General features: G+C 43.0%; 1 protein-coding gene across 2 annotated transcripts in view; it reads right to left on the reverse strand.

Annotated features, from left to right (window-relative positions):
• ST7 (suppression of tumorigenicity 7) overlaps nucleotides 1-24,285 on the reverse strand; it is a 138,222-nt gene that overhangs the window by 84,439 nt on the left and 29,498 nt on the right. Inside the window, exon 1 of one of the 2 annotated variants that reach the window (XM_066318983.1) lies at nucleotides 14,278-14,545. The exons of the other annotated variant lie outside the window; for it this stretch is intronic. Coding sequence (XP_066175080.1) covers nucleotides 14,278-14,299 — 22 coding nt within the window. The 5' untranslated portion in view covers nucleotides 14,300-14,545. Of the gene's footprint in view, nucleotides 1-14,277; nucleotides 14,546-24,285 lie in introns of those variants that run through there. 2 annotated transcript variants of the gene reach the window in all.

Genomic DNA, 24,285 nt, shown 5'->3' on the forward strand with positions numbered 1-24,285 from the left:
ATGAGGTGTTTAACAAAATAATTCACCAATTTCCTAGAAAATGCCATGAACATTAGGTGCACAAACCAGAGTGGCCATAGCATGGAGCTCGAAGACCAGTAAGACATGTTTGCAGTAGACAAAATGAGTAACTCTGGTGTCTAAGATATGCTCTGCATCAGACTGAGCCTGATCAGCCAAATCACATGCAGTGCTGGGAGTCAGTCATGAGCAACAAATAAATAAGTGACAGGTATGGGACAAAAATATGACAGACTGCTCCATGCCAAATAACTGAAGGCCATGTCATAGATAACAGTAACTATTTTCTGGACATGTCTGTTTGCTTCCCATTATTGAGAGGGTAGGCTCATTTTGGTCTTACTAATCTTTCTTACCATTTCAGGGATTCTATCAAAAAAGATTTAAGCCTTTTAGCTTCAGAGGAGATTTATATCTACTTTCAAAACACCTAATGCCCATCTGTTAATTGAAAGTACATTCTATCTTCTGGCTACTTATAGTTTGGACACTTTGACCCATTTATGCCAGACACCTAGCTAAGCCCTCTCTGTAGCAAATTATGCTCTTTGAATCAGATCTGTCCACCAGAAACTGATAAATATATTTTTACAGATTTACTGAATTATTTGGTGCACCCTTTTATGCTCAGGCAACCTCTCTGGCATGCTATATGGGCTGTAATAAAAAGGAGCATTGTGTTTTGTACAGCTGAGGATTGTGAAGACCAAATGCCCAGGAAGAACCTGAAATACCAAATGTCGGAAGTGATCATACAGCACATGAAACATGGCATGCTTGGCGATTTTCTCCACGGTCATCTTTAGAAACTAGGAAGGAAAACTGAGGTAGCTCTTCAGGAAGTTCATAATACACATTCTGAAAATAAGAGATTTTGCACAGTAATTTTTTTCTATGCAGTAGGAAGATCTCTGTGGGGCCATACTAGTGATGCTGAATAGGTGAATAAGCCTATGCTCAGAAATCCAAATTCTGAATAAAAATGCTGGTGCTGCAGCTGGAAGCTGCAGGAGATCTTGTCAATAAGGAGAGACTTCCAGTTACTTTCCCTGACTACAAGGTGCTAGACCTAAAGGAAGCAATGGACTGAAAGGGATCATACCATAGATGGAGCTAAAAGGAGGGAAGGCATCACGATGTAGGGCATAAATGCATCTCATTTGTTCATTAGAGAAAGGAAAGGATGGCAATACCTCATTTTCACAGCAGCTGAAAGTAGCATGGCAGCCCATGGGAAAGCACAGCTGGTGCTCAGGCTTATTGCTACCACCAAGGCTGAACAGCCAGCAGGATTAGGAACAAGCCAGGCTCACACAAAACAGCATCAGGTGGTTTCTCTTGTTCCCAGCTCCCTCCTGGCCCCAGTTCTGCTCTTTCCTGCTCACTACAGTGTTAATGCACATCCCACTGCTAACACAGGTTCACACGGCAGGCTGAGCAACACGGGAGGAAGATCACAGCCTGGGCTCCTGCCTGCTTTCCTACAGCACAGATTGCTTCCCGGATTGAAGAGGGAACCATCTGCGAAGAAGAGCAAATGCTCAGCCACTTAATTGGTACTTCCAATAAAACAGACCACAGTCAGGATTGACAGACCTAGAGAAAATTACAGAAGAAACCATCAGCCATCATCAGGGAAGGACAACAGCGCCTGCTTTCACTCCAAACTCTGAAAGATTTGAAAATACAGTAGGAGCTGTGTCAACCCCTCCAAGCCTGGATCATTTCCGTCACTGCAGCTTCTAGCACCACCCAGTCCTAGAGACCCTGCCCCATCTTCCCACCCCAAGCAGGCAGGGGCAGGGCTCTATGGACACAATGAATTCTTGTTTCTATGTCAAGAACAGTGTGATATCATTTAGTAAGGCAAATCATCTGCCACCCACCTTCTCATCTAGATACTGGAATAAAGGGAGACTGATGTCTTGCTTTTAATTTCTAAAATGGCTGGATTTACTGAAATCACTTAAACAGCATTTCCAGTATTTTTAACCATTTCTATTTTACATTTTAAGGATGCCTCTTGGTTTCTTCATGGGAATGGCAGCACTCCTTAAGAAGGATGTGCAGGATAAAGAAATCCACCATCAAACCTGTTCATATCTGGCCCCCTCATCCCCTCCTTCTCCCATCCTCCCCCCCTCTCTTAAACATATACAGTACATGTATCTATTTGGCATATGTGATTTTAGCTCTTTCACCTGCCAAATCATCCACAATTCAAGAATTTATTATTCCAGGATCTTCTATGTTGCAGACTTCCTTCTCTCTTCTAGCTCATCACACCTCAATTTTCATGTTGTTCAAGAAATTTGATAATCTCACCTCTTCCTTCAGGTTTCCAACTACTCTCTTCAGTTTACTTCAGTCTTCCCAGATCAGCCACCTGTGACTGATTTTGCAATAGCTTGCAAAATATATTTTCTGCTCAATTCCTGTTTTTTTCTCAGAATCTTGTAAGTTTTGAAACCAGCTCAAGTTTAGTATTTTGCTTCTAAAGAGTACATAAACAGTAGGTTGTTCCATATAAAGAGTAACTTTTTATACCACCTTGGACAATGGCTTAAGTGCTGACTATTACAGATAACATCCTCAAAAATTTAAGGTGGCCCTTCTCATCTCATGTTCTCAGAACTGCTGATGCTCTGCCACAGTGGATCAAGAGAGCCCTTCCTACCAGCAAACATCAAAGGGAAGGATGGCCCTATCTATGGGTTGAGCAATTAATCCTTCCTAGTACATGTTTTCTTGGTGTCCTCCAAATATGTATGATAAGCTTTGCAAAAAATATCACCTAAGGGCTGACTGCACAGCAGCAAGATGAAAGAAAACAAAGGTATTCATTTGTTATGCTTAGAAATTGCAGTTTATTTTTGGCAGATGCAACTTCAAACCCTTTGTCAGAGGTCATTCCTGCCTGTCAAGAAACCTGAGAGGACAGGAAACAAGGTGATATTTCACCTTGAATTTCTGAAAACTACAAGGAGTTTTCTCATGAAAGGCATTATAAACAAAAACAGTAAAGCACATTGGCGTTTTTACTCTAATATTACTACAAGTAAATTGACCTGCCTGCACACATTTTGGTGCAGTATATATATTCTCATACAGTTGTTCATGTGCATTCTTATTTTAGCTAAGAAAGTTTACTTCAATTAACCTTAAACCCACACCCTGCTAACTCAGTCTAGTCCTAATTGAGAATCTGTAGGGGTTTTATACCATCTTAATTAAACTTCTTTTAAAAAGTCACACTTTTATTTAAACCTAAGTAAAAATGCATCCAGGTAAACCTTGTAAGAGATAATGTACTATTTCTCAGAATAGCAATCATAGAAAAGATTGATCTCATGAATCAGCCTAAGCTCTTAAGAACCCAGCACAAAGATTTTCAACACCTATTTAGTACAATTTTCTCATTGGTCAAACCCAATGATATGCTGTCCCCAAAGAAAAAGTGACTAGCTGCAAATGACCAACACGCAAAACTCAACTGCAGTGCAACAACTGCTGTTCCTGACTATTTTGCACATTAGCATCCTACTAGATGCTGTGAAATCATTTGCAAAGATAAAACTTGAGTCCATGAAGGCTGTTTTTTTACCTTGGGCTCATTTACAAGGCCCTGGAAAATCAACTTTATGAAGAACAAAGGAAGTTACCTCTACTTTTGCTCATAGCCAGCTCTCTATTCTTCTTGCAAAGAATGAAAGCAAATGAAATGTTGGAAAATACGGTCATTTTCATAATGTTTAAAATATTTCTCCACAGAATCACAGAATCATTGGAAAGACCTCCAAGATCATCGAGTCCTACCTTTTACCAATCTCCACCTCATCAACTAAGCCATGGCACTAAGTGCCATGTCCAGCCATTTCTTCAATCCCTCCAGGCATGGTGACTCCACTATCTCCATGGGCAACTCATTCCAATGCTTTCCATGAAGAAATTCTCCCTGATGTCCAATTTGAACCTCCCCTGGCCCAGCTTGAGATAATTTCCTCTTATCCTGTCACTGGTTGCCTGGGAGAAGAAGCTGATCCCCATCTGGTTACACCCTCTTTTCATGGAGTGGTAGAGAGTGATAATGTCTCTCCTAAGCCTCCTTTTCTCCAGGCTAAACAACTCCACTCCAGCTCCCTCAGTTGTTCCTTATAGGACTTTTGCTCTCAACTTTCCACCAGTTTCATTGCTCTTCCCTGGACACACTTCAGCACCTCAATGTCCTTTTTGGAGTGGACCAAAATTAGACAGAGGACACAAGGTGTGGCCTCACCAGCACTGAGTACATTGGGACAAAGAGTGCACCTGTCACGTTCTTGTCCTATTATGATTATTTCACTCATCAATCTTTTACAGATTAGTATTAGTCTTATATTACTGTTAAAAAGTTTATTTTGATTGGATTTCATTCTGGTTATAGCCACTAATAACTTTAGCTATTACTTGACTGGCTGTTCTCATTTTCTTCTTCAAAATAATTAATCAGATCGATTCTGTGAGTTTGGATGCTAGAGAGCAAAAGAACAGCCAGAAAACTATAATTCAGTTTTAGAATTTAACTGTTGAAATAGCTGTTCATCTTTTCCTTTGAGCAGTATTTTCAGACAGAACTTCAGAAATAAAGACAGGACTAATGACCAGATTTTAGCCAATTAAAAAAAAAACAAACCATAACCAACCAACCAAAAATCCCAAGAAAGCAATTGGCTACATCCAGCAGATGATTTTCAGAGATGAAATCCCAGTTTCTGAAAGCCACCTTGGCAGTATGATCTTCCCTGACCTGTACATAAGGCAGCAATCACCTTAGTCAGCTGCAATGCAGGCTTCCCCAAGGTGTCTCTGATACACCTCCGCTCCCGCTGTATGTCTGAAATGCTTCTGGGGGTGAAAGGAGAGTCCACTTCTGTATTTATGTAAACTTTGAGCATACCTATATACAAGAATAACAAGACTTACTGCCTGCCACGCTACTGAACTCCCTGGCAAGAAGCAGGAAGACCATAGCTTCTCATCAGCGATGCTATGCTATACAGTGAGACAGCTTCAGGCTTTCCTTCACTGGGAGAAAATGCTTTAATTTCACTAAACTAATCTGTTAAAAACAAGGCAGCTGTAGTTTTAACTAACAACGGCTGTCAAATAAATATATAAACAGATAAAAAATGTACATACATATTACATACATAAACAAAAACTGGCAGATTTTTTTATAGCTCCTTTGTCCATAGTTAGATTGCTCAATGCCATAAAGACACTTCTTTCTTCCTTTGTAAACCAAAGCAAATCAGGAGGACATAGGAAGCCGTGGCCCCGGGGAGAGTAACTGGAAATGCAGACAGCCGTGTTTGCTGCCAGCCTGCAGACAGCAGCTGCTGCCTGCAGCGCCTCATTCGACAGCGACGGCGGCGGCTGCGCTGACGGTCCACATCAGACAGTCATATTGCTTTGTTCCCTCAGGGGAGCCTCTCTGTTTAAGGGGATCCTATTAAGATGGCAAGTCCAAACATGAACACCCCCCCCCTTTTTTTTTTTTTTTTTTGTCTTTTTGTATAATTCTGTGTGAATATTTATCGGTATTTTATGGAAGAATTAACTGAATGTCACTACAGACGCACAAACAAGACATAACCTAACTAAATGCCAGGCACGTAGTTCACCAAACTGCTGCAGTACAGAGCACTGGTTTGAAATCTACAGCTTCATTAAATCTACAGCTTCATTCCTCTCTGACAGGCAGCCAAGCCCCACAGAGACTCTAAGTCATTAGCATACATGCAATGCCTCAGAGCAATCAAACGAATGTCTCTCTGCATCCAGACAGTCACCGTGATGCGCAGTGCCCACAGCAGAGCCACCTCCCTGGTGTGGAGGTGTAGCCTACCATAGCACGAACCCCAGTTGTGAAAATATTCATACCTATAAAGATTAAGTTTAGAAAGGGTCCTGTGAAAAGGCCTTTAAATGCCCATTCCCGGTGGGACCTCCCCTGCTGCGACAGACCATTAGTGCTTTATCCTGAGTAGGCAACTTTATCTCTTTGTTATCCTAGCTCTTGTATCCCTGTGGGCTGGAGCAATAACCCCCGGTCCCACTATGCTGTGGTGACTGCAAATGATACTAAAGATGATGCAGTATGTCTTATTTAACACACTTGAGAAAGCTGTCATCCCACAGCTATCTCCTTGTGCTATCAGAACATTCCAAAGTCTCAGAAAGACATCTCTAGCAGGCCAGCAGTTATAGAGGAATCTGCTCCTGTTTGTACTGGCATGGAACTGCTCTTCTGTCCCGTGGCCAAGGACACCGTATCCTCCCGTGCGATGTTCGTGCGTCAGGCCTCTCACACTCGGGTGGATTCCTGGAGGAACTTCCACTCTTAATTGTGACACTCACAGTTCAGATCCTGCTGCTTTTTATCTGGCTGCTGCTCACTTCCATCATTTGGAGCTCTTCTCCATCCAATCACACATACAGTCTGACTATCACCCTCTTTGCTCTGTACAGCTTATCTGGAGTAATTTATCACTGCAGACCATGCAAGAAGCAGAGGATGCAGAGAATAGCCAGGCTGATACATGTTCCAGAGTCAGAGGAATGCTTTCTCGATCTCATTTAACTCTTAGCAGACTCTTTGCCTCCACCCACAGCCTATAAAACAGATGGACTGCCTAGCCTCATGTCCCTGTGGGTGATAAAGCACATGGGATCTTCACACAAAATTTGCCATGTCCTTTGCCAGCTAATTTGACAATCTCAGCTACTATATTCTCCTTGATAACCTAAACAGTCTGAGAGTATTTTATTAGCAGATTATTTGAATGACTCATGATTACCTACCCTGATGAAAATACAGCAGCACAATTTACTGTTGCCACTGCAACAGTCCTAGATACCTTACTAATGACAGCAATGAATGTGGCTCACAGGAAAGAAGGTCAGTGGTGCCAATATTTTCCACATTCAGTGGCTTTTAGTAAATGTTAAATGTGTCTTTTAGTATTCCTAATCAGGGTGGTTTTCTTTCCTTTTATGACTAGCACTATCTCCATTGTGCTAAGTAAGTTCAGAATCAGTGTGACTCTTGCTAGGTATCTGCAAGGCAGTGATTCATGCAATTGAGGTTCTGCCTGGGATGGTCTCTTACAGCAGTTTTTCCTTCTCTTGTAGCAGAAGTCTTACAAGTGGAGCCTGCTGCCATTTTCTGACCTGCCTGGAGTTGTAACAGATGCCCTTCCTCTCAGAAATTGCTTTCTAGTGGTGTCCTCATCATAGAATCTTACTTCGTTGTAAAAAATGCAGTTAACATATGAAGCAAAAAAATACCTGGTCTCCTTTTTCTACTCCCATCCAGGAACTTTTAAAATATGTAATTGAGTACATTTTCCTTTAACTTGCACAACCACAACTCATCAACATCAAGATTATATCCTCTTAAAACTTCTTAATGCACTATCATATGGGTACTTCCACACTCAAGAGAGTACAGCCGGAAATCCAAATACACAACAGCTTTCCAAGACTAGCTCCTAGTGGTAACATGAAAGCTGGCATTTGCCGGAGTGATGGCATATATGAAATCATATCATCACTGCAAACTGCAAAATCACTGGGCTAATGAGTGGAAGGGTAAACAGGAGAGGTTAAGGGGGATGGATAATCTTTCCACCGACCATCTTCAAAACCTCCTCATGGCTTTTTAGGTTATAGACCTTTTGAGAACAAGGCACTTTCTTCTAGAGCTCATTCTTACCCTCTCTCATCCTTCTCTCCTGCTCAGTCAAACCTTTAAAAGAGCTGTCTAAAGGCTATACAAATGTGGAAAGTCCCCAGTATAGCTCTGTATTTTCTCTGACAAGCTCATCGACCTTGTGTCATTTTCACCTTAGGCTCCTGTTCTAGCCTCAAACATGATCTAGCATGCTTTAAGGGTCTGCTCAGCATCTCTCAAAGCATGCACAGAGGAAGACCTTCCCAGCCACTCTGTTTCTCAAAGGAGGTCAGAAATATCATACTTTCATTTTGTATCACTGCCCTGTAGTTTCACAAGAATTTCCCTTCTCCTGTACTGATCGAAACACCTCAAGATACCATTTCTTTTTTGAGACCCCTAAGAAATCCTAAAATACTTTCCATCTAATTCTGGGAAGCAACAGTACATTTCTTGGTCTAGGCAGAATATGGGTTCTCTTCCATTCCCAGTTTCTAGGCATCTTAAATTGATCTCACAGTTTAAGTTTCACCTTGACCAAACACACCGAAGTTTTTCACAATTTTTCACTGAGCTCCACCTGATTGTGGCTAGTAAATGTCTCTCTCTGTAGTTGTCCAGCTTATTTGCTTAATACCGCATCTTATCCTTTTCAATAGGGAACATATTGTCTTTCCTAAGATCCTTTAATTTTGTATTATACACAGTGACCTTCATATGAAAGGGTATAAACAGTGATGTCACATCAAAGTGATTTTCACCAAAAGGGAAAGAAATCCATTAATCTAGAAAATCTGGAATACTCTGTCTCTCTGTATTCCACATGGTTTTCTCGTAGCACTTTACAGACCTTTTCTTGGTGCTTCAGGGATCAAGCAGGGCATTTTAGCTCAGATGAAAAGAGATGGCTTAAATTCTTCTGTGAATAAATTTTTTTGCTAGGCATACCCATTAATTGTCCCCAAATTACATGAAACACTATTGCTTCTACCCCAGCTCAAATAATATGGCAGAGTCTTCTGCATATACTGTTCTTCCTATCTGGGTCACACAGCCCAGAGGGACTCTCATAATGTTTCAGGCGTCCTTGGTCATAAAGATCTTTCCCTATTTCTGGTTCTGTAAATTACACTGGTCAAAGCTGAAGCTTGTTTTGATCTCACACCATTTTGCAAACATGCAGATTGATTGAGCTCGTATCTGTCACTGGATCTAACTTGGAGATTGGTCCTGCTTTGAGGGAGGTGCTGGTCCCTTAAAATCTAAATTATTCTATGATTTTTAACTTAAATCTGAAAGATCTTTTGTTGTCATTGACCAATCACAGACTCCTCCACTAATTATAGCCCATGCTTTTAGCTAATGGCAAGGACCAAAAAGTCTGACAAGCTGAAGGAAAGCTTGTCAAATTCCCTTCACGTACCTTCAGATTTCTTCCCCATTCCAGCAGCTGTGTGGACACAGCTACCTTGGAGACTACCACTGTATTCAGTAACTTTACATCACATCCTTGCAACTTCTAAACCAATGAGATAGGAAAGGTGTTCCAGGGCTGCAAGAGACAAATCACCAAAGACACTCAAATTCATGAGTCATATCCAGCCTATAAAATGTCTCAGTTCACTTTTTGTTTTTGGAGAAAGGGCAAGGTTAATTTAAACTCTCACGACAGGTGCCTCCTTGTGAACAGCTCAACACAGTGAGTTCAAATTGCCATTGGTGCTGCCTGAGTAGGAGGGCTGGTCTTCAAGCCCCTGTCCTCCTGAGCCTGCAGTCAAGCATTTGGAGACCATATCTCAGGCTACACCCAAAGGAGTTTAGAGAACCCTCTCTTATCTCAGGTTTGTATTTAAAAAAATTACATTCATTTAGAAAGTAACAATACTAGCATGCAGTCATTCCTCAAAATCTACTGTAAGTGGGATGTGAGACATTTTCTCTCCAAGTATCTTGAAGCTTCACTGATGAGTTTGTCAAGTTATTACAGCTCCTGTAACCTCAACCCCCTTCATAACCCATTTGACAATGGTGTAGCTGAGCCTCTCTTTGACCTGGTTCTGCAATATTTTCAACGGTCCTGACTCTACAGGGAACAACAGGAACCTCAGCAGCTACATACATATATATATATTGAATTGAAGTTACCACTTCTGGTACTTTCAACAACCTCTTTTGGCCTGAAAAACCAGTGTAACATCACTGAGGAATTGGGGCTGTGCTTAACTGCTCTTGGCCCTTTAGGATGGCAGTGTGCCATTTATGCATGAAAAAGGAGAATTTTGGTCATCTGCTGGTTCAGTGGAGCCCAGTCTCACTAAGGCTGCTAACCCACAAGAATTTCAACAGTCATGTCCCCCCCTTCCTTATGCCGCTGCTGATCCAACCATTCCACGAACAAGCTTGGAGAGCCAATATGCTCAAAACCAACTACTTGCAGGAGTGGTCAGGTTTTGGTTGGTTCTCCCACAACTGGGGTGAGTACCAGTGCTGGGAACAGAGCAGACAGGCACATCACCCAGGATGGCAGTGTCCATGCCAATCAGATTGTCCTTCATCTCCATGTCTGATGCCAAGATCTCCCATTTCTCTATTGCTGGCTGCTGATGTTTTGCACAGGTTCATGAGACTACTTACTTCTCTGATGCCATAAAATTATTTATCTTGGTGTAACCTTTCCCATTTGTTACATTTTGGCTTGAGGAAAGTTTGGGGGAAAATGTGCCTAGGAACAAAAGCATCTCCTGAACAGTCAGAGCAGAAGACAGTACAGTGAGCCTGGCACAAGCACAGAAGCTTTTCCTGGCACATTTAAGTGAGCAAGGTTTCCCATTCCCCACGGCAGTCCTCAGCCTCCCCACAGAGAGCAGCTTTCTATCATTAACCTTGCAGCAGAGGAAAGCTCCACTTGCCCTTTGGTTGTGTATTTCTCTGGGCCTTTGGTCAGCTCTCCTTTGTTTCAGAGTCCTTCTGCTTTCCAAAGTGCAATTGCTGATCTACGGACAGGGACCACCATGAGCGGCTCCCAAACAGCCCGGGCTGGAAGAGCATTTCCCAGACAACCCCCCCTATAACCCTCAGAGTTTGGTACTGCTGCTAAAAAAAGCAGTTATTTTTAATCCTGGCATGAAGAAATGCAGCAGTACTGAGAACATCACCTGGGACTTTCACAGCACACATCTGAAGCTTTGTAACAACACTGGAGCAAGCACCGTGGGCATATGTGTATGATTCCCTTCCTCAGCTTCCTACTGAGTTTCTCTGGGTAGCTGAAGCACATGCTGTGCATATTCTCAGACATGCATGAAATGGCTGTCTGAGCCTCTTTAGCTGCTTTACAGGCTCCAAACTGCATCCTGTCCCATTCCTCAACAATACACAGCCAGACATGATGGAGCTGCATTCCCCTGACCTCTCCCAGCACTGTTAAGTCCCACCGACTGTGGCTGCTCTCACAATTCAGTTTAATTTGTGCCTCTGTTGTCTCTCCTAGAGGCCTGCAACTGCCAGTATTCCTAACTAGACAAGGGATGCTTGCTGGTTATTTCTGCTAGGCTCTTCTCCCTGAGATGAGGGTGTTCTATTTGTGGGGACCACCTCGTCACTTGTTCAGAGAAGTCAACCCCTTCTCTGCTTTGGTGCAGCCTTACAATACCTTTCACCTTAAAAAAGACTTAATTTTTAATTTTTATCGAACCAGATTACCTCCTACAGAATGTGAAATGATTATGGTGAGTGAGCAGAAAAATCTTTCAGATCAGCAGGAGTAGTGGCATGGGATGGAAAGCTGCCTCCCCCATGCACACAGCCCTCCACACTGCTCTGGCAGTGCATCAGCACAAAACACTGAAAATTAAGTGTGTCTGGCACATATGTTTCTTGTGAGGATTATAGAAAAGACATGTGACCAATGGAAAATAGTGACCATGACTCTATGGCAACTACCCTACCCTCCCACAGTGCCCTTGCCCGGACACTTCTTGGGGTTTTTGCTTTGCACACTCTGTCCTTGCTCATCATGCACTGGGAGTGTCAGCAGCTGTTTGTGCATTGCCTGCTGCCTTATCCCCCTTTATGGGCTATTGTCACCGGCTGTTTGTCTTTCCCTGTGTCCAGGAGGTGATAAGCAGATGCCAGTTCCTATAAAGACTCTCAGACTATCTTTTACTGCCTCTCCAACTGCTGCTAAAAGCAAAAAATCCCCAGGATTGCCAAAGGATAATTGTTTTGACATTTAAACTGTTTTGATACTAGTGAGACTAAAGGTTCTGAACCAGTATTTGCTTCTGAGCATTTTTTCTTGGCTTTTTAATCAGAGTAGAGAGAAATAAAATCCTAAATACCAAGTGTAAACAGCAGGATTAAAAAAACTGTAATCTGCTCATTTCATGCTTTTTGGACAGCAAGAGCAGCAGCAGCAATGGCTTCTGTCATATTTCCAATGTCCAAATAATGCTGACTCTTTTTTATTTTGTCTTATTTGACATTCTAGCCAGAGAGAAACACTAACAATTAGTAGCACTATTATCATTTGACAGCCTGGAAATAGGAAGAAGACAGGAGGAGAGGGTAGATGAAAAATGTCCTAGCATTTTGACTGAAGTAATTTTGATACTACCTTCTTTCTTTGAAAGCCAAGCCACTGTTCCTCCAGCAGTGGTGTGGGCAGGGCTGGTTACCCAAGCACTGACCTGCAAAAGCAGGTGAGCAGGGCAGCACCAGTGACCCTGCTCTCCTCCCACCTGCCAGCACCTGGCAGCAGTAGGCAATGGGACAGCCTGTCCAGCTGGAACAGGAACTCTTGGGTGAAGGTTTCAGTCCTGAGCAGAGGCACTGGGCAGTTGGCCACCACACTGCCTTCCTCTTCACCTGGCCAGAGAGTTCAGGCAGAGACTGATCACAGCCACTGCTCCAATCAATGGCAATGAGCCATGTTCTGTTTAATCTCATTTTTAAAAGCAAGACATGTTTCTAGACCCTTCTGGGAAACAGGTAGTGGCTGTTATGGAAGCTCCCATTGCCCTTTTCTAAATTGTGGGAACCATGGAAACAGAAGCAGCCACAGCTGCTGGTGCACAACCCCTGTGACTTTAGCCAATGCACCTCGTAAACCAAAAAAGGACCACGAAAATGAACAAGACTCAACAAACTGAGTACTATTTCTGCAAGAGGGCAGGTAGGGCACAGATTTTATCTCAAAGCCTGTTCATGTGCATTTTGCAGAAGCAGAGCCCACGGACACAAATGCTGGGGCTCACGGATCTGTCAGGGTGAAACAGATGCAGCTACAACATTTGGCATCTCTGTTCATGCTCTGATGACCCAGAGCTGCAGATGTGTTTACAACTGTGCATGAAAAATGCGTTCCTAAACAAAAGAAATCTAAAAGCAAATTCTGCTTTTATGCTGCCTGACCTTGACTGGGTGTTGTGGCAGAGGAGGGGGGAGCTGCCAGAGCCTGGCCACAGGATCAATTAACCCTTTGGGGGCAAGGGGCTTGAAAGCCAGGAAGGAATACCATGAGGTATTCAATGCTCTTGTGACTTCCTAGGAAGAGATGAGCTGCAGAACAAGTCCCAGCCTAGAAGTGCAGACACATTACACCATGCTGGATGTGACAATGCTCTACAAAAGCCATCACTTCATATCCAAATTGGACATGTTTTCAACACACAGTATTGTTTTGTGCACGAAATACAGCGTGAACTGTTTTCTGTTTTTTGGTCGCCCGATAATCACTGGATCAGACTGGTCTCCACACAGTCACACTGTCACCAGCAACATTATTTATACATAAACCTCCCAGCCCTCCTCTGCAGCCAGATTTGCCAGGTAGGTAATTGTTGTTCCCACTGAGGCAAACTGGCTTGCTTTCAACGACATGCATCTGCACTGCTATTATACAGCAGACTGCCTCAGTTAAGATTTTCCAGCACAAAGATGAGGAAGAAAAAACCATAATAATCCTTTTATTTTGCCTTTTTTACCTCATATTTAGAATTCCACCCAATTTAACTGCGGATTCTGCAGTCATGGGGGAGGGGGGAATTGCAGAGAAGCCTCTTTTTTCCCACAAACAAAAATGAAGTAAATGAGGTAGACATGACATAGCAGTCTTTTCCTGCTGGTTAAATCACTTTCCCCCAGCTCTTGCCCATCTAATACTGCAACATTCCCAGTCCCTAAATGTACCATCTAAGTAGTGCATTCATTAGAGTGTTTGCAGCTCCTGATCACTGACAGATGCGATCTTATCAAGTGACACATTCAAGCAAAGCTGCCTTTTCCCCCCGATCTTCCAGTGGCCTGAATTCAGCAGCGCTGACAGCCCCACGCTGCCTTGCTGCTTGCATCGAGGATGCACCCACAGTCAGGAGGAAGATGCTTCCCCTCCAGCATCTTTCATCCCTCCATAAACAGGCAAGGACCACGGCTTTTAGCCAGCGACCTGCGGCAAAGAGAATGCAAGTACGGCGGGTACAGCAAGGATAAAACAAGCCCTGTTCTCAACAGAAAAAGGATGTAAATGGGATGCATTTACTTACATGACGATTCAGTGCCAAACATGGCTCGCCCCAGATGCTGCTATTTTAAAAAAGAAAAAGAAAAAAAGAGTGGAAGACAGAGGGAGTGTATGAGAGAAGGGATGAGACTGCTACACAGCAGGGGTCATGAAGCCAGACAATGCAGTCCAGGCTACCCAAGCTGCCAGATTCTCCTCTCTCCTCCTCTCCTCTGCTCTGCCCAACACCGCAGGCAGCTTTTCCTCGCAACCGCAGCGAAGGTTCTTCTTCGGGAAGCGAAAAGCGGGAGCTTCTGTTTTAAATCCGAGCGGTAAGGGCAGGCCGGGTTCCTGTCGGAGATCCCGGCAGGCAGAAGGAGGTGTCGGGCACTGCAATCCCCAGCCCCTGCCCGCCGTAAGACAATAGCGGAGCTGTGCACACACGGGATGACGTCAGGACACTGCAAAGACTGCTGCTGCTGCCCCAGAGCCGCGCAGGGGCTTGGACACAGCACGGCGATTCAGACGGGAATTCCTTTGTCACAAACAGCACAGGACAAAGAGCCAGACATCTATTTCCCTCTGTGATGCTAAAGCTTCCACCCGGGACTTTAATGCTAGCAGGGAAATATCTGCCTTGAATTTATGCTCCTTTTCTCAGCTGCACAAGATGCAAGGTGTCTGTGCAAACAGAATAAATTTCAGGGACAAATATCCTAGTAAATGCCACTTACAGCATTTCCAATACAGAATAACCCCAAATTTCTATCATTAACTCTCTTTATTATTTTTCCCTCAAAGAAATACTAAACTCCTGGGCCAGTCTATGCTCCAGACCTAATTTTCACATCAAAGTGTTTAGCCAACTGTCTCATTTACTTAAATTTATCGTCAGAATACACCGTAACAATGCTCTAACCACAATAAATGAGTCTCACACATCTAAATAAAAATACAAACCCCAAAGCACACTGAATTCGATGATAAAAAGGCATCCTAGCAACCAAAGCAATACTGTCCTTAATTTTTCTTTATTCTTCAAAAACAACCAGATCTAGTGTGCATCTGCAAGTGCATTTTTTAGTGGACTGAGCTTATTTTTTTCCTGACATTAAGCAATTGAAAAATGTTCAAACATAGAAACAAAGCCCTAAGCTCGCTCCTTCGATCCTCTCACAGACAAAAGGAGTTGCCTGTGTCGTGCTGGTGAGAGCAGCCAAGCAGGAAGCCGATGGCTGGAAGCCACCAGACATTGGGGGCCATCCCCAGAATGGCTGTCCAGAGGGCGCAAAACCATGAACATTTCTGCACAGTCTCACTGAACACACACATGCAGTTCCCAAGATGTTAGACACTGAGAAGTACTGCTGCTGGATGAGGAGAAAGGAGATGGATGCAGGCCCATTAAAGGAAGCACTTAAAGACAAGCAACCATTCCTCCTCCCATTTCTCAGTTTTTGTGGGTTAACCATTCCCAAACACTCCTGCTGCTCTGTGTGCCAGGGTGGTTTGTGCTGTTTGCAGAATACTCAGTGCCACCATGAGCAGCAGGCAGCACCTGCCCCGAGGAGCTCAGCATGCTGAAATCATTAGGGAACCAGGGAAGTGCTGGCTGGGACCACTGCAGGCTGAAGGACAGACTGGAAAGCAACATATGGGGTTCAGAGGCATGGCAGTTCGCTGCCAGGCCAGCCCCTCTGGTCCTGGGGAACACGGTCCTGAGCTCACAGAGTGTGTATACCCACAAACATCCTTATGCACCCTCAACAGCCCTGTGCTGGGAGACAGGAAAGCATCCAAGAGGCTGTATAAAGATCTTGTGCTTCCCATAGCAGTGGGGGGCACCTACAAGGCACACCAAGCTACTCTTCTGGTGGCCTCTGTTGGCACAAAATGCTGTTCAGCTGCTTCCCAGCTTTCCATTCCACACATCAAACAGTCACTTTGTGTTCTGTGCACACCACAACAATAGTTAGGGCCACCAAGTTCATGGCAACATTTACCTGTATTTCACTGCTGGAAGAAGGTCATGAGAGAGGCCATATCCTGTGGTGAGATATCTCACAACACACTTTGTAACAGGCAGATTTTAGTCTCTGTCAGCAGACACGACATCAGTGCTTATAATCATAGTGACTCAAATCAACCCACAGATGTCTTAAATTAACTAGATGTCCTCAAATCTGTACTTAAGCACCTGAATTAATAGCCTGGCTCTTCAATTGTCATGAATTTTGCAATCATGTGCATGGATGCACAGCACCAAGAAGCTACATCCAAATTGGTTTTGACCATGACAGTGGCACAAATTCTCTGACAAGGCCTGTAGCTTTGCTGTTCCCAGAATTTAATCAGTTATTTTGACTATTTGGAGCAGTTAACATCTCCTTCAGTCAAAACAGGTTGATAAGAAGCTTCAGTGCATCAAACAACCAGCAATCAGTTTTCCAGCAACTGAACTTTCCAGCAACTGAGGCAAGTTCACAAAAGAAATGTGTCTATTATATTAATCTGTAAACTTCCAAGCATCTTTAAACACAGGTCTCTGGAACAAAATCCCAAGTGCACTCATGCAATGGCTGAAGAATAAGTTCTGCTCTGATGAGCAGATCTGACCTTCCCGCAGCATTGTTTCCAAGGAAGAGACAAAACCTCAGGGCTTTTCCAACGACATCCTTGAAAGTGTCAGAGCCCAGGCCCTCTGCCAAGTTCTCATTACACTGACGCATACAGGTAGTTGAAAAGTCCAAACAACCCGTGCAGTATCTCTGGAAGGATTTCATAATAATCTGTTTCATTAGCCTTAGGCTTGGCAGGTCAGTACGCTGCCTTGTGGGAAAGGTGACCCACCACAGGTCACTGAAGGACTTTCTCTGAAGTTCTTTCAAATTTACATAAAACATTTTGTCAAATGACTTGAAAAAGTGTTAAAATCTGTTTCCAACCTACTGCTCTCCTAAGACCATAACTTTTCAGTTTGATAGCAGAGTAACATATTTCTATTTCCAATGCTGAATGCTGATATTGGTTTATTCTACAAAGAAGGGTCAACAAATGGTTTTTCTCTCTTATGCAGCAGTGATGATAATGTAATTAGTGTACAGAAAATGTCGAAGGAAATGGCCAGCCAGCATTTCTGTGATTTGCTTACAATGTGCACAAGACACTCTTCAAATATTAGATTAATTTACAATGTACTTCCATCCATCCCACCACAAACCACCATGAAATATTTAAATCAGCAATAATAGATGCTATGCAAAGCTGTCTCCTGTACATTCATATTTTCCAAAGAAAGGGATGTGCTTCTCAACCACTGACACTCTTGGAGCAGATATTCTTTATTCCTTACTTTATCACTGAAGAAAAATAATACTCATATTTCACTTTGTTTTGTAAGGACATGTATCTAGGCCCTAAAGCACAGTTTGAGTTTTAACAATGAAGATAGATAACAAAACGTTGAATTTTTTTACACATATGTAAATTTCTGGTTTAGAGTAATTTCTTCCTATAAAAACAGTGCAAGCAGGAAATCTGAGCTACCAACAGAGGCAGCTTTGTACACGTGCCTTATGCAGATCCATTAAAGCACAAATCTTTATTCTCTTTTGCTACTGGAGAAACATTTCATTTTGCATTTAACCTCTTTCACAGGAGAAACTCAGGAAGCAGGAAATGAGTCCATTCCACCTGTGAGGTTCTCCTGTCCTACTGCCCTGAGCAGCTCACCTTGACAAGGCAATTCTCATCTGTGTCCTTCCCAGGGGAAGGGAACAGGTCCCACACCTTCAAGTCTCTGGAGGGGAAGATAATCTCAATAAACCTCAAAGGTAGGTAAGAATTTTTATTACATTAGTTAAACTTGCCTTTCCTTACCAAGGTGCTCTGTTCTGTAAGCTTTTTAATGCCTGAAAACTGATTTTTTTAAAGACATTGAAAAGCTTAATCCATTTAATGTACTCTTGGAAACCTCTGAGTGCCTCTGCAATGAGTCCACACCATTCAGTGGCCTCCAAAAGGAATTTATTTTGCCTGTAGTAAATAAAGTTAGCTCCCTCCTAAAAATGCAGCGAGACCCCCAGCAACCCACACTGTGACAGTCTCCAGCTTCTGTAGGTATTGTAAGTTCTAGCAAAAGCTGCCACACCGATTATTCACTGACATGGTACCTACAAAATACTGCAAGGTAGGTTTTTACGCTCCAGAAAAAATGAAATCATACAGTAGCACATATTACAGACCTGCAGCTCCTTGGCTTTATGATTTGTTCAACTTTGCTGACCCTAATTATCTTTAACAAACATTTTTGGTGAAAAAGTTGACGTCATGATTACACCAATGTTATCCAGTGTGGTGCAACAGCTTCAGCTTCTCACCTCACAGGGGCACGTATTTCAGGTACAAACAACCCCCCAAGCAACCAAAACAAATACTCTGCACTGATGTTGTACCATCGAGTCCCCAGGGCAGAGGTGTTCTCCAATACCTCCATCACTAAATGAAGGCAGTGTCCCAGAAATGGCAACTTTGCAGCTCTGGCAACAAAGAGAGGGACTTTGGCCAGCGGGGATGGAGGACAGCCCTGACAAGCCCTTCCCAGCAGGAAAGCTGGCAGCAGGGCACAGGTCCAGTGGGGTCTGCCAGCTTGGACTAGAGAGCATTCAGAGCCAAGTCGAGCCAAGAAAGGTATGTCCCACTGGAATGAAATGTCTCAAGGTCTACACTTGTGCAAATGCCAGCAAGTTTCCACACAGAGCTGCGCTGGACAACCAGGAGCAGCTCAGGGAGTTAAGGAAGGCTGACAAAGCACCACATCAGGCAGCCGAGACAGGGAGACAAAGGAACTGGCTAGCCAGACAGTGGAAAATATCTTTGAACATCTAAGCTGTCTGAAGTCCTCGGTGTTCTCCTCATAGCCTGGTCTTATCACATTTAGTTTGAGGTTTTCCACCCGCATTCTCTCTTTATACCGTTCCCTTGTTATGCTGGCACAGAAAGGAAGGAGACTGCTGGCAGAAAACAATTCAAGATCTTTGTCCTGTTCAACACAGACAAAGGATTTTATACCAGACTGATTCACAGACTGCAGGGATTTGGTTTTTTATTATTATTATTATTATTATTTGTTCCTGTGCTGATTTTAAAAATGTTACTGTGCAGTCCACATTGCATTGGTGCAACCCCAATTCCTGTAAAAATTCTTTTTCTTCATCATTTTCAGGCACTTAATGCCTAGAAAAATTAAGCTTCATGAGTAAACATATACATGCATACACACACAAATAACAAGGCAGACTGAAGAACAAGTAGCTTTTGCCACCAAAAAAATATTTTTATGTCTGCATTGGTCCTTACCTGAGAGATGAAGTTCAAAAGACAGACTGCTTTTCAGAAAAGAGATACCATGAACCATAATAATCAATTATTACATTACTGTCATGCCTTTCAATATGTGTTTTAGTGAAGATCTTAGCTTCACCACATGATTACTGCAAGCCATTCACCAGGGGCAGCAAAAGGCAGCTCCCAGCACATGCTCAGCCATTAAAAGAGGAAGTTCTATGTCTTTTGTTTGTCCCAGGCCACCCAGCCATCTGAGGCACATCTAATGGACATGACGTTCCAGCAGTTATGAAACGGTAGAGTATTACACACAGAAAACTTTATGTAAAGGATATAAGAATATTTACATATACATACATGCATATAAGAAAGAAAAAAAGGAAAATATATTAGCCCAGCTTAAGCACCCAATTCTAGAGCACAACTGAGATTGTGGACCATGGGCAGGTGTCCAGCTAGATTTCTTTGCATATTGGGCACCTAGTATCAGGGAGTAACAGAACAGAATGGTATTCCCATTCCCTACAGCAGAGGATACAGAACAAATCATCGAGTTTCAACGAGTTCCCTTATTTCATTCAGTGTGAGACTGGTAAAAAAGGCAAAAATTATTTTGTAAGTGGCAGACCACAGCTCACTTCTGTGTAATATTGTCAAAAGATTAGGATGGTGATTCATCTCTTTTTTGTTTTGTTTTGGTTGGTTTGGTTTTCAGTTTGGTTGGTTTCCTTTTAAACACAGAACTCTACCCACAAATATCTTAGACAGTTACCGACACTGTGACAATCTGCTTCCCGTGTGAAAATGACAGAGCAAACTCAAATGAAATATGTTGTTTTTTCAATAACATCAAACCCCATGGCTCACCAGAGGATGTGTAATGCTTGTTAAATTCCGAGAGCAGGTTTTGGTCCCAAATGAATGAAACTGTGTGATGAAATGGGGCCACTACTATAACTGAAAAATGTTCCAGCAGAACACACTACCTTTCAGTATGATTCAAAGAGAACTTAGAAACAAAGAAAGCACATAAATCTTCAGTGTTATTTGTTAAATTAATTTAAATCACCAGCTACTTAATACTTTCTAAAAGAATACAATATTAGAAGAAAAACTAGATTCTTTTTTCTACACTGAGGGAAATACTTGAAATACTTTGAGGTTTTTGGTTTTTATTTGTATCCTAATTTCAGGTCATTTCCGAGGACCTATACCACAGGCCTGCACGTGAGGTAGACATGAAAGTTTCTAATGTCTGAGCGAACAGAGGTGGATAACAAATTTAAAAAAGGGATTATAAACAAACCATCACGATTTTATGTGACTGTAAGGGATCAAAAATTAGGATTAAGGCCAACTCATAATAAACCACTTGCAAACTGGCATCAGAGGGAACATGTGTGCCCCACATAAACACAGATATCCAATTTATATGTATAAAAATGAATCAGAGAGACTTAGAGGAGCAGCAAATATTGCCAACATTGCATTAAAATCTGCACTAATAATGTCTGATCTAATGTCAAATCTTCATTATTAGCAGAAAGTCTGATTGCTGAGAGAGGAAGATCAAATTTAGATTACTTCTCAGGCTGAGTAAACACAGTATGAACGTTCAATCCAACATTACAAATAGCCACGATTTCACCATAAATACAGGAAAAATTAAGGACTTCTAAGCCTACAAGGGAATCCCACAAAACAAGGTAATCACATCCCTGCTGCATGGGTGAGTGCTGTGTTAAGGATACTCTCTAGTACATATAAAGAAATCCATAATATAGCCATGGGAAAAAATTAAATTGTGAGTTTTATTTCTATTTTCCTATTTGGATACTCCTGTGCATAACAGTGAATGAGCTGCTACTGCAGCAATAAATATAACACAATTGCAGAGTCAGTGGGGAAACAAAGTCCACTGGAAGGTGTTTGACTAGATGGACTGCACATTTAAGGATTTCAGTTTTCCCAAGATACAGCATTTTGGTGGCGTCCCAGTCCTTCACTCTGGGGGTTCCATCCCCATTCAGTGCCAGCCCCAGACTAGAGATCTAGAATTCTTTTCTCAGAATAAAAAAGATTAACCACAAAACTAGTAAATGCTTTGATAGCTTGATTATCATAGCTTTTCTCAACAAAGAACTGCTTCTGTGAGTCAGTGAAACAAGCAAAGCAAGAGGCCTCCTGATCCTGCACTGTGATCAGTGTGGGGCTGCAGCAGCACTCCCATCCATCCACCAGGCTCTGACTGCAGGTTACAGCCAAAGCCTGGGCACAGCACCCTCACTTGCTGGACACTCAACACCAGAAGAATAAAACCCCTCCTGGAAAAGCAACATTCTGCAAGTTATAAAAAAGAATTATGTGGGTAAGTGCCAGCCTGAAGAACAAATGCATGGTGAAGAAGAAGCCCCAGCGATGCACTTAAGCATTGTATCACTGGCTTTTAGGAGAAGGCTCTTAAACTTGACAGACACCCTGGAAAAGCTCTCCTGAACATAGCATTAGAGAAACTGTTAGGCTTTTAGTCATGGTAACAGAAACCTTATGTAGACAATTAGAGGAAAATAGACTGGAAAGGGTGGTGGCATCTGCCCTCCTCATTACAGGGAACTGTACCAGCAGCCTCCTCACCTGGCACCAGGCACAAAGGAAAAATGCACAGACTCCCAAGTCTAACTCCAAGTAGAAACTCAGGACACAGAGCAGACCTTTACCAGGAGCTGACAGCACTAACTGGCTCACAGGGTTCCTCTCACAGCACGTCATGGTGCTGCCAAAGCACAACAAAGCATCAGTAACCACAGCTTATGGCTTCTGCCTGGAGATGGTCAGTGAATGAACACCATGCAGAATCATGCCTCAACACAGACAAGACAGGTAAGTGGAATTAGCAGTTTAATGACAACTACATGATCAGACATTACAATATTCTCAGAACTCTGGTACTAATAGCGGGCATCCCTCTGAGCAGACCACACTGCCAGGGTGCTGGTATCACCCTTTCTGGCCTCTCCCCTGGAGTGGTGGAACCCTCAGAGCTGCTGTCTTTCACGGCATAACAGGAGAGGAGACATGGAGGTTACAGCTCCCCATCTCCACAACTTTCATCCCAAGTAAGTCCTGGTCAGCACCATTAGAGAGCACTGATTTTCTAAATTAGTTTTGTTCTCAGTTCAGCAGTTGTCAACTTCACCAGTGCCCATTTCTCTCCACTGACTACAGAGAGTGCACACACAGAGTAATGTTTGAGCAGCTCAGGTGCAGACATCTACACAGAAGTGCCTCCTGTGTGTCTGTGAGTTTTAGGAGAGCTACTAGAGAAGGAGATGGCTATGCTAATGTCAGGGAGCCCATAATTCAAGGAAGAAAATGTAGATCCCTGCACCCAAAACCTGCTTTAAACTGTGGCCACTTCTGTGGGTGTTCCCCCTGAGCAGGTCCCAGATTGATCAGGTCATCTGAAGAGCAGCTGTTCAGCTGAGACACCCTTCTGTCCCCTGCAGCTGCAGAGATCTCCATTACACCAGAGATCTGCTGATACTTCAAAGCACTGTGACACTTCTCTTCCTTCAATGCCATGAAAGATTCAAGGGCTTGTGTCCAGCACCAGGTGGCACACTGAGTTTATCAACGTCATCAGCCCTGGCAGGAAGGTCATGCTGAGCACAGTCTGCAGATACAAGAAGTTGATAAAATCAGCAGGCATCACTTCACCAGAGCCTTCCCTGCCAAGACATGCTACCTCCTAACAAATTTAAGCAAGAACATGCATTCTTTTCTTCAATTAGAAGTGTTTGTGGCCCTTCCTATATACCTGATTTGTTTACTTAATGCCACCTAATCAGCTATCAAACCAGGCTGAAGAGCTTCACCTTGCAGCAAAGCAGGAGCATACAGCTCTGCTCAGGCTGCAGGGCAGGGAGATTGCCTCCAAACATCCATCCTTAATACTTCCTGAAACCCATCAGCCTTTAGATGGCCACCAGCTCTGCTTAGTTCTGTTTGTTGTCAGTGCAATTTACCCACTTGAGCCTCTGGCTCTGTTTACACTATAGCAAGTACTGTTTGATACCACTCATGCTTCGCAGAAGATGGTTTGGTGATTGGCCAAAGCAAAAACTCAAGCACAAGGACTGACTTGCCTCCTGTATTCAGTGGGTTAAGGCAGCCCCTGTGGGCACCCCAAGGGCAGAGGCTTGTGGGTCCCCAAAACTTCAGTCAAACAGCATGAGAATCCCATCTTGTGAGAATCTTTTAAAACAAAAATTCTCAAGAAAATGTATTCCAAAATAAAACACAGATTATTGTGTATTTACCTCACACCAAACATCCCACTGGAAACTGTACACTGGATGAATGCAGTTCAGTATGGCACCTTCTCTGACCTCAACCTTCCTATCTCCTTATAAACTGGTACAAACAAAACTTACAGGCTTCATTCCTTTTATTGCTAATGATGCGTTTGACTGAAAACGATAGAACACACTACAGACAGGGAAAAGCAAAGGGTTAGTTACTTGAGCTATGTATTATCAAGTGTCCAGCCAGACACATACAAACTCCCCTGGCATGCAGAATCAGGTCCCATGGAAAAGACCTCAGTGGGAAGTACCACTGTGTTTTAGTCATGTGTTTAACATGTCCCTTATTCCAATTATCTTCCTCATGTCAGTGCAGAAAAAATTAGGACTCTTCTGGAACA

The sequence above is a fragment of the Sylvia atricapilla genome, chromosome 5 (assembly GCF_009819655.1).
Source record: "Sylvia atricapilla isolate bSylAtr1 chromosome 5, bSylAtr1.pri, whole genome shotgun sequence".
NCBI lineage: Eukaryota > Metazoa > Chordata > Aves > Passeriformes > Sylviidae > Sylvia > Sylvia atricapilla.